The 11,694-nt window shown below is 43.8% G+C and overlaps 1 protein-coding gene across 5 annotated transcripts in view; it reads left to right on the plus strand.

Moving 5' to 3' along the window:
* Positions 1–11,694, plus strand: part of LOC123504992 (trichohyalin-like) — a 335,118-nt gene that overhangs the window by 144,419 nt on the left and 179,005 nt on the right. For all 5 annotated transcript variants that reach the window (XM_045255983.1, XM_045255984.1, XM_045255986.1 and 2 more), the window contains 2 exons: positions 4,537–4,628; positions 7,267–7,432. In XM_045255983.1, the coding sequence (XP_045111918.1) occupies positions 4,537–4,628; positions 7,267–7,432 (258 nt within the window). The remainder of the gene's footprint in view (positions 1–4,536; positions 4,629–7,266; positions 7,433–11,694) is intronic.

Genomic DNA, 11,694 nt, shown 5'->3' on the forward strand with positions numbered 1-11,694 from the left:
AAATAAACTTGCACTCCATCTGTATGCTGCAGGTGGAGGGGGAAGCGACACAACACTTCATGGGGGCTGGTGTGTGTGTGTGTCTGTTTGTGTGTTGGGTCGGGGAGGCAGTGTGCTTGGGCTAGTATTTGGGCTATTGTTTAGGTTGGTGCTTTGGTTAGCGTGTGAGATAGTGTTTGTGGTGCTATTTGGGCTGTTATTGGGGTTAGTATATATATGTGTTAGTGTTTGTGCTAGTGCTTGGACTAGTGTTTGGGCTGGTGCTTAGATTAGTGTAGGCTGTGTGGGCTAGAATTTAGGTTGTTATTTGGGTTAGTGTTTGGGCTAGTGTTTGGGGCGTTATTTGGGCTAGTGTTTGGGATGGTGTGTGGTGTTGTCTACCTAACCGCCTTCAGTACTGAGACATTTTCACCATGAGTCTGGCAATGATTAGACTATATATATTTTTTTTTTTTTTACATTAGGAAGGATCTATGGAGGTCAGAGAATTAATGGCCAGAGTCTTCACTATTTTAATTCCCATAGAAGTTTTTGAACCTTTATAAAATTGCCAAATAGTAAGTAGAATGAATATGAAAACACGCCATAGCACTGAAGGGGTTAAACTGTTAGAAGCCAGATGGAGGTGTAAATTCTCTTATTATATTAATTTAATGTGTTTTATTTTACTGTCGAATTAGTATAGACCTTCACCTATTAGTACGCCTGCTTCTGAGTATCTATCGATCATCTCTCAATATATCACTGTACAAAAGGAAGAGGAATAATGACAAAGAAAAGGTTCTGTTTTTACTGTATTCATTTACTTTAGTGTGGAGAGCTGGAAGTTTTTATGACATTACTTATTCATTAATTCATTTTTTCAGACCAAGAAAACCTAATCAAAGTTTGTGTGTGTGTGTGTGTGTGTGTGTGTGTGTGTGTGTGTGTGTGTGTGTGTGTGTGTGTGTGTGTGTGTGTGTGTGTGTGTGTGTGTGTCGTGGCGTACCTCGCTTCTTGGATCTAGTGCGGTGTGTGAGTGTTCTCCTCCTTAGTTTATTTACCTCCTCTGTTGTATTTCATTCTTTGTTTATTGACTCCAGAACAGATAAAACTCGGAGCACGCTTCCCGGAGTTTATTGCGCTTGTTCCTCTCACTCGTGTTTGCGGTGTGAAGGCAAAACACAGACGAAAAGAGAGAGGTAAAAAAGAGAGAAAGTACGAGAGTGGGAGGCGCATGGAAGCAGAACGTTAGCGAGGGGAGGAAGTCATGAATATTCAACGAGAGGAGGGAGAGAATAAAAATAATGAAATATCGCCCGCAGAATCCACAGACGCTGAGACCTACATTCTTCTAACTCCGTCGTGTGTTGCTGGCCACCCTTCGCTCCGCTCCTCGCGTGGGTTCTTTGGAAAGTCAACAAATGGAAGCGCTACAGTTGCAGTCTTTACTCCGCCCTTTGAAATCTACGTCACTTTGGAAGAATGCGTTTGACTGACTGACCCCTCCATAATTAAATCCAAAGGCATTTCCCAAGCAACCTGAACTTTGGTCCCAGTTTTGTACATTAATGTAATCTAATGTTGCTGTTCACACGATTTGCTGCGGTTATGAATGACTCGCTGTTAGTCTCATAAAGGAGCACAGGCAACAGCAGATCTCTTGACCTTCTTGTGCCTGCGTGTAATAAACTATACTGTCTAATGCAAAATAAGTGATACTGAATAGTAGAAGCGATAACTTTCTAACTCCTTCAATGATTAAGAATGAAATCGAAGGTAATCTCTTATTTTTCTTTCCTCTGGTGGAGTTTTCTTGATTGCACCATGTTAAGATTTTTTTTTTCTCTCTTTTTCCTCTTATTCACGCTGTTTTTTGTTTTTTTTCCCTGATACTCGCACACTCAACCCTCAGTCTCTCCTCCAGACACTAACACACTCATCCCTCAGTCACTCCTTATCGTGCCAGTAGTCTTAGTTTTAGTCCCTGTACGTCGTTCAGAAGAACCTTTTATTATGAACGCCCCCGGAGAATGACAAGGGGTGACTAAATAATTTCTCAGGAAGAGGAGAAAAAATAGATAACCTCTTTGGCGGTGGGTCTCAAAGAAAGGTCAGAGAGAGAGAGAGAGAGAGAGAGAGAGAGAGAGAGAGAGAGAGAGAGAGAGAGAGAGAGAGAGAGAGAGAGAGAGAGAGCGCGCGCGCTAGGTGAAAGAGACCTGTACCAACTGACAAACAGAGAAACAACCGAGACCTAACAGAGACAGGGAGAGGGACAACAATAAGACAGTATCCCAATAACGGCACCCTGGAGAACGAGAGCGCCATCTACTCTTATGACCTTCCTTGGCGCTCGTCTTATAGCCTTTGCGTCGAACACTAAACGAGACACGCGAGACGGCAATAACCACGTATATTCTCAAAACGTCTACGCCACGCCACCACCCTTTCCACGGGCTCTACTTGAAGTTACACGTATATTTTAGTGTGTTTTTACGTGTTTAGCGACAGTTTAAGAAAATTTTTACATTCTTAAACAGACGAAATAGTCTTTGTGAACCGGACAAGTAATTTCTGTGACCTTGGAAAAACAGTCGTGACGAGATAACGGAGCTACGGAGCTTTTCACAATATGAGGGTGAAATGAAGACTCTTATGGACTGAAAAGCGAATTGCCTTCCTTACTTTTATCGCAGCAGTGGCGTAAATGAGGATCTAGCCGCTTATTGGCCCTTATGCACAAGATTACCGCGTTTATAGTTTATTGCAGGCTTCCAGCGAAGAGAGGAGGTGAAGAAAAATGAGAGGGGTGGATGTTTTAGTTGGAAAACGTGAAGCAAGGAAAGATGAAATGTACAGAGGAGGGAGAATGTAAACTGACAGGAGGGAACGAAAGATAAAGGAAAAATGTGGAAATGTGAGGGAAGGGAAATAAAAGGAAAGGCTGGATTCACGTAACGTAGGAGGCCAGGGAAAATGTAAAATACGGGAATAATACGGGGAATGTGAAATATAACACACACACACACACACACACACACACACACACACACACACACCTAAACAATTAAGTTAAGGTTCTAATCTTAAGTCTCCCTCAATCCCCATATGTACATTTTCAGTATGTATGTACTGCAATTACTAATAAACCGTATTATGATGATTATTATTATTATTATTATTATTATTATTATTATTATTACACACACACACACACACACACACACAGAGAGAGAGAGAGAGAGAGAGAGAGAGAGAGAGAGAGAGAGAGAGAGAGAGAGGGCAATATTAGGTTATAAAGAAAAAAAAACTATTAAATGTAAATGCCCCAAATCCTTCCCTCCCCTTCCCATCCCTTCCCTTCTCTTCTTCTCTTTTTCCTTCCCTCCCCTTCCCTCTTTTTCATTTTCTCTTGTTTATTATCTTCCCATATCTTCTTAACTTTTTTTGTGTTATTTTCATCATTTTCCTTTTCCCCTTGCCTTTCCTTTTTCTTTTCTTCTTTTTTTCTGCTCTTTTTTTATGAGTGAATCGTAAAAAAGATGAAAGAAGTGCCTCCACACGAAAGAGAAAATATAAATACATTTCATATTATAATGTACGAAAACAACTGAAACGAGGAAACCCAAAGTAATAACAATAACAATAATAATACCAATAATATTTCATCCTTGTCTCCTTTGCTCTTTCTTCCTTCTTCCTTCCTTAACCTTCTTTTATTCCTTCCTTCCTTCCTTCCTTCCTTCCTTCCTTCCTTCCCTCCCTCCCTCCCTCCTCTTTTTCCTTCCTTCTTGAGACATAAAGTATTCACAAAGTTATTTTTCGATATTGTAATATGTTCCATCCTTCCCAGAGAGAGAGAGAGAGAGAGAGAGAGAGAGAGAGAGAGAGAGACTTGTACATGAATTTTTCTCCTTTCGTATGATGGTATGATGTATTTAGCAGCGAACTTTATGCACAAATGTTGTATTTAAAACTACCATGTAGAAGGTTTTTCTTTAGTATATGGCATTTTAAGTACACAAATGTCCCACCAATTTGTATCACACTCTGGGTAGAATCAACACTTCTCTTCCCTTCTTCTCCTCCTCCTCCTCCTCCTCCTCCTCCTCCTCCTCCTCCTCCTCCTCCTCCTCCTCCTCCTCCTCCTCCTCCTCCTCCTCCTCCTCCTCCTGTTTTTCATCCATCTTACTCTCCAAAAACCCGCAGCCTTTCGTCTCTTCTTCCTCCTCTCCTTCTTCTGCCATTGATTTCTTTCTTGATCTTTTTTTGCCTTCAGTTCCTCTTTTCTCCTATTTGGATATATTTTCTTTTTAATCTGTTTCCTCCCTTTGTTGTTCTTTCTCCTTCACTCTTTCATTGATTTCCTGCTGTTATATTTCTTCAGCACCAAATTCCCTTTTTCTTGTAACCTATTTTCTCTTACCTTCGCTTTTCCATCTCTCACATTTTCCGATACACGTAATTCACATAAATTACTTTAGTGTATCCTTAACGTCTCTCATTTTCTCTTAACTCATTAGGAATGTTACTGAGGACTCACGTTTTCTGTTGCAGGTTGAGACGGAGCTGGGCAGACTGCGGGAGTTGGAGGCCGAGGCGGGGCAGGCACATTACTGGAAGCATGAGTGTGAAAACCTCAGGAGAAGGTAAAGGTTTGCTGGGAAATGGGAGGCTCTTGTGTATTTAGGTTATTGAATGAGTAAATATTGGTCTACCTTACTTTACACGTTTATATTTTCAATGTTTTTCTTTTACATGTATATTTTTTCATTCTGTCCACGTTTTTTTTTTTTTATATTAGTATTATTTTCAGAAGGAGAATGTTGTTTGCATTTATCTATTCATCTATTTATTGTTATTTGGTTTGCGAATGCGGAGAATTGTTTTGTATTATTTCATGGCCTCCGCAAGCTTGGCCCTAATGAGTTAAGTAGCTTAAGATTCCCTCCATTTCAGGAAAAGCTTAAGTGTGTGTGTGTGTGTGTGTGAGAGAGAGAGAGAGAGAGAGAGAGAGAGAGAGAGAGAGAGAGAGAGAGAGAGAGAGAGAGAGAGAGAGAGAGAGAGTTAACACTATATAGCAATGCCTCTTTTTACTTGCTTCCTCACTCATTCACTGATTCATTCACTCATTCACTCAGGCTGATTTCCTTAATTGTTCACTTACGCAATCATATACACTCCTTTACAAATTTCTGTAGGCCTAATTTTCATCTCACCCACCCATTCACTCACACACTCACTCACTCATGTGGAGACTTGAGGCACCTCACAGACCCACATCGACCGCCACAACGGCTCTCCATAGATGTGTGTTCCTGGGGCCTCCATCCATCGTGCCATGGCCTCCTCGCCTCCCTTCCTGTAGTCCTCAATCTTGCTCGCCATCCATCTTGTCTTCGGTCTTCCCTTCCATCTCCTGTACGCTGCTTTTACTTCCTATCTTTCTTCTTACTGGTATCCTATTCGCTGCCACCAATGTTTGCTAATGTTCCATCTGTTTTCTTCTGCTTGATTTCTTCTTCATATTTTGTAGTGTTTTTATTTGCCAGGGAAATCTGGGAGTGCTGTAGTGAGACAAGAAGTGTGGAAGCGAAATTGGGAGTAGATGGAGTGAATGATAATGGGAAATACGGGTGGATCTACATACAGAAGATAGGTCGGTTTTGACAAACCACTGCCAAAATCAATTCAGAAGTACACTCTGAGGAATAGAGATGGAAGTGGTTAAAAGAAGAGCCTGGCCGACATCGTAGCTGTGGTTATATGAGAACACGGAAGGATGTAATGTATGTCATGGTAGTGAGTCGTGATTAGTAGATTGGGTCATTATGTTGTGATAGGTAAGATGAAAATGGCATATAGAAGGAAGTATTTCAAAAATGGTGGTAGAAATAAAACGAATACAGCAGTGGCTAATGAAAGTTTGGTCAGGAAGGAGTAGAGAGAGGAATATGAGGAGGAATGTGGAAGACTGAGAGAAAGTATGAGTGACAGTTAGGAAGGGATGAAGTGTAAGTGAGGTGCTTAACAATGATATAGCGAATACAATGGCATCATAAATAGTAAGGCATGATGTAGAAGCTTCATTGGTTGTAAGGAAAGGGAATGGTAGACAACTGAGAGAGAGGAGACTGTAAAATAGGAGATGTATGAAGAAATAGTATTATAGAAAGATGTGCCTGAGGGAAATAAAAGTGAAGCCAAAACCAGTGTAGATCTTGAAATAGTAAAATTAAGGAACCGAGAGGAAAAAAAAAGTAAAGCGAAGAGAGATGATGAATATTGCTAAGAAGTTGAGAGAAAAGTTCATTGAAAATGAGAAGTTTAGAAGGAAGTTAAAATAAAAAAGAAGGATGGAGGAGAAGAGAGGAGAAAATTGAGTTCTTGTGGGTAACAAAGAGGAGGTAAAAAGATATGGAGGCACGTAAAGAACAAGTGATTATGCAAGGAGGAATTGGTAAGGAGGTACATGAAACGTAAGCAAACCTTGAGTGAGGGAAAACTGAAGGCATTACTGGAATTACTGCAGAAATGTTAAAGCAAGTCATGAGGTGAAGTGGTAGCAGATTAGATGTTCCTACTGTGAGATATGTCAACGAGAAGGAATAAGAGATATCATTTTGCCCTCATACTACCACCACCACCACCACTACCACAATTCACACACCTACCAACATTGCCCTCCTTACCGCAATTCGCCCCAGCACCACTAGAGGAAGTAATTGTGCCAGAAAATAAAGAATGAAAATAAGTCTCTGAACTGAAACGTCAAATAATTTATCCGAAGTAAAGAGACAGGAAAGGAAGGAAATGTAAGTTGGAGAAGGTAAAGAAGAAGCCAAAGAGAGGAAAGGAAGAAGGCGAAGAGATATAGAAGAGCAGGAAGGAGGTCAAGGGCAGAAAGAGGAAGGTCACGAGCAGAAAGGAGAGGAGAGGAGACGGCTTGTGGAAATGCAGGATGGAAAATAAAAAAAACAGTAAAAGCAAAGTAAAGGCAGAAAGAAGAGGAGGAGGAGGAGGAGGAGTAAAGGAGGAGGAGATGGAGAAGGAGATGGAGGAAGAGGAGGAAGAGGGCATCGAAGGAAACATGCAAGAAGACAGTAAGCTCCTTGTGGGCGCAGCTGCTTTCCGCTACACGAATCACGAATTTCCTCAAAGGTTTTCCCACTCATCCATTTTATCTTCCATTAAACTTTCACTGTCTTTGTCTACCACTACCACTACTACTACTACTACTACTACTACTACTACTACTACTACTACTGTTACCACCATCTCCCACAGGTTGGATCTCGAAGGCGGGGTGCTGGGAGGCGGCGGGGTGCTGGGTAGCGGTGAGGCGAGGGCGGCAGTGGCGGCAGCGAGGGAGGACGCGGAGAGGGCACACAGGAGGGAAAAGGCGGTGGCGTATGAGCTGGATCAGGCGAGGCAGGCCATTAACAGCCTCAAGGTGGGTACCCTTGTGTGTGTGTGTGTGTGTGTGTGTGTGTGTGTGTGTGTGTGTGTGTGTGTGTGTGTGTGTGTGTGTGTGTGTGTGTGTGTGTGTGTGTGTGTGTGTGTGTGTGTGTAGTGGTAATAGCAATACTATTTTAATACTATTTTATTCTTCATTGCTAAAAGGAGACGAAATAGACAGAAACAATGAAAGTGTGCATTGAAAACATAATCATTTTAGGGACATGGAGACGAGAAAGAAAACTGAGGTGAACATTGTCTTAATTGAACATTGTCAATTAAGACAGTGTGATGAAAATTATTGTAAAGTCTTCCTTGGGATTAAGAAAAGGAACAGTCATGAAGTAATTACTCTTTGTCTCGCATGGATGTAATGAAACAAAGATGAAATTGAACAATATGAAACTGAATGTTCTTCTTGTGCACATCTAGCTTAGTGACACTCCAACATCATAAATCGCAAGTCCGTCAGAGAGAGAGAGAGAGAGAGAGAGAGAGAGAGAGAGAGAGAGAGAGAGAGAGAGAGAGAGAGAGAGAGAGAGAGAGAGAGAGAGAGAGAGAGAGAGAGAGAGAGAGAGAGAGAGAGAGAGAGAGAGAGAGAGAGAGAAATTTCGGGACAAGACATAAAAAACCAAAAGGAAGGAAAACTCACTTAAAATGAAATTGGAAAGGACTAAACTGTCTTTCCGTTCGTGTGACTCTTGGGTTAAACTTTTATTGCTCCTTTTTTTGTTTGTTTTGTTTCTTATTGGTTCTTTCCCTTCCTTTGTCTGCATGTAATAAAGAACTTGCAATATGTTCAATATGTGGGTTGTTGTTTGTTATGCATATAGGAACAATATCAACAGTAACAGTAGTAGTAGTAGTAGTAGTAGTAGTAGTAGTAGTAGTTGTTTTTGTTGTTGTCGTGAGGATGTGAATCAAGAATAGTCGACATTGTTATATTCAAGTCATGGAAATTTTAAAACGTACCCAATACTGCCTTGAATATCTAACAAAGCAAAATTTAGAGACTTGAAAGACGAGTCAACTCACCTACAACGTGTATTTTATTTGCGGCACACAAGGATAATTTTGCCCCAACCCCTCAAAAAAAAAAAAAAAAAAAAAAAAAAAAAAATGTAAACAATCACTGAAAAATCTTGAGTACACTACGAAATGAGATTCACTGGCTGTTGCTTTTCCTCAGTTACAGACGCACAACTTATCAAATACTCGTACAACATAGTCTGATAATGGAATCCTCTTCACGCATTCGGTATAATTTCGTTAGTCTTGTGTAATGTGACTATGTAATCCTATTCTAACTCGTGTCATGTACAGAATCTCAAGAAACCTTTGAATTTCACGTAATCTTGTTAGTTATTTTAAAGTAAGTATGACATGTCCATATTCCACTGATGCTTGTATCTGTCTATATATGAGATGTGGATTTGTGTGACTATTGCGTGTGTGCTTATGTATTGTGCTTCACATAGTGTTTCCTTTGTAACTTGGTGTGGTGAGCATGTTTGACTGTAGACAGACAGGTAAAGCGGCAGACGTGCAGATAAAGATGGATAGGAAACCAGATTGAAATATATATATACGTACAAACATTTATACCAGCTAACTACACACATACAAACAGACGAATATACTTACCCAGTACCTACATATATACATACTTAAATACGAGTGCATATAGACAGACAGACAGATGAAAGACAAATCTTCAAATTTTGTTTTCTCTCTCTCTCTCTCTCTCTCTCTCTCTCTCTCTCTCTCTCTCTCTCTCTCTCTCTCTCTCTCTCTCTCTCTCTCACCCACTCTCATCCACCCAGGGAAGAAGTAATGAGAGAGAGAGAGAGAGAGAGAGAGAGAGAGAGAGAGAGAGAGAGAGAGACTCACAACCGCATCCACCCATTGGGAGGAAGTCACCATGGAGAGAGAGAGAGAGAGAGAGAGAGAGAGAGAGAGAGAGATGAACGAGGAGGGACATTAGACACAGCTGGAAGTGGGCGTGGCTCGGGACGAGGCCACCACCCGCACCATCTGGCTGTGGAACAAAGCAGACTGGGCTTCCCTGCGCCGCGACCTGACCCACACCCCATGGGCCACTCTGCTACAGGGAGGAGCAGAGAGTGAAGCACTTGCACTCACCTCTCACCTTCTCGCCCTCCAGAGACGCCACGTCCCACACAGGGAATACACCACCAGACCGACGGATCAGCCATGGTTTGGCTACCGTTGCCGTGTTGCTGCTGAGGCAAAGTATGCTGCCTGGCTCCGCTACAAGAGGAACCCGACTCGGCGCAACAAGGACTTGCATAGGGCTGCATGCAGGAGGATGGTGGTAACCAGCAAGTGGGCCTTAAAAAAGTGGGAGGAAAGCCTGCGCCGGAAACTGTGTGGCACTGGCGTAGGAAACAAAACTTGGTGGTCCCTTGTTAAGGACAAACAGGAACTGGCCACCAAGAATCCATCCCTCCCTCAGCAAGCAGGACGGTACTGTCGCCACCAGCAGTAAGGAGAGGGCACAGTTGCTGGCTTCCTTGTTTGCTGGAAAAATGAAGGTGGGGAATCCACAGCAGCCACCGCCTCAGCTGGTCCAGCAATGTGAGAAGACTGTCACCATGGTGGAGGTGACGCATCAGCAGGTGAAGCGATTATTGCGGGGCTGGACACACAGAAAGCTACCGGCCCTGATGACATCAGCCCGCACCTGCTGAAGCGATGCTCCCAGGAACTGGCTGCCCCTCTCACCCAAGTCTTCACAACTTGTGTACGGGAAAACGTCTGGCCTTCAGTGTGGAAGGAGGCTCGAGTAGTTCCTGCACACAAAAAGCTCCAGGACGGACCCAAAAAACTACAGACCCATATCCCTGTTGTCAGTGGTGGGTAAAGTGTTTGAGAGGGTCGTGGCAGAGGTGGTGTGTAGCCATCTCAAGGACAATGCCCTCCTCTCAGACCAACAGTTTGGGTTCAGACCTGGAAGGTCAACCTCCGACCTAATGATGCTTCTCACCAGGCAGTGGCAGGACGCCCTCGACGACGGCAAGGACACTATAGTGGTTGCTTTGGACATAGCTGGAGCTTTTGATAAAGTATGGCACAACGGATTACTGGAAAAGCTTCGTGCTAAAGGCATCCAGGGTGGCTTGCTACGACTCCTGGGAAATTACCTGCAGGACAGAAGCCTCAAGGTGGTTGTCAACGGGCAAACATCTGAGTCCCTGCCTGTGGAGGCATCAGTGCCACAGGGTTCAATTCTTGGCCCACTCCTGTGGAATATCTACGTGGATGATCTTCTCCAGCTACTGCCAGGAGTCAAGGCCTATGCTGATGACTGCACCCTCTCCTATACCTATCCACGCCAGGACAGTGGGCGGGCTGCTGAGGCCATCAATCAGCAGCTACGAGTGATAGAGGAGTGGGGTGCTCGCTGGCAAGTGACATTCGCGCCGGAGAAGACACAGGCAATGGTTGTCTCTCGGTCCCCAGCCGCCATGGCAGCAATGGCAGGAAAGTTGTCTTTGGCGCTGCTGCTCTCCCACTCCAAGATGACGTCAAGATACTTGGAGTGGAGGTGGATCGAGGGCTGAGGTTTGACAGCCATGTCAAATCCATTGCCAAGAAAGCCTCTCACAGGATCTCCGCTCTCAGAAGGATCGCCAGTTTCCTCGACAGGAAGGGGAGACTGCTGCTGTACAAGGCACAGGTGCGGCCCCACCTTGAGTACGCAGCTCTCTCCTGGATGTCCTGTGCCGCCACACACAGAAGGAGACTGGACAGCATCCAACGCCGCGCCATACGGCTAGTAGATGCTGCAATACCACCTCACCCAGAGCCTGAGCGTCCTCTTGATTCACTGGAACACCGCAGAGATGTGGCGGCAATCGTAGTGTTCCATAAGGCACAGGTGCAAAGAGTGCCACATCTGGCAGGGCTGCGTCATCCTCTGAGAGTCACCGCACGGAGCACGAGAACGGTGCTCAATGGTGGTGACGCCGTAGAGGTGCCGCGATCCCACGGGTGTCAGCATCAACGCACCTTCGCAGGACGCGTCTCCAGGATGTGGAACTTGTTCACGGCCGCGGTGCCTCACGTCCAGGAGATGAACACACACAGTGTCAAACTGATGGCACATAAGTGGAGACAGACACTGCCAACTCCTCTGACACTCTTTGTGACGTGACACTCAGTGTAGTGCAGTGCGTGAATAGTGCTAGTGAAGTGAAAAGAACAGTGCTCCATCTTGTATATTATCTATTTTTA

This window comes from Portunus trituberculatus, chromosome 17 (genome assembly GCF_017591435.1).
Source record: "Portunus trituberculatus isolate SZX2019 chromosome 17, ASM1759143v1, whole genome shotgun sequence".
NCBI classification, from domain to species: Eukaryota; Metazoa; Arthropoda; class Malacostraca; order Decapoda; family Portunidae; genus Portunus; species Portunus trituberculatus.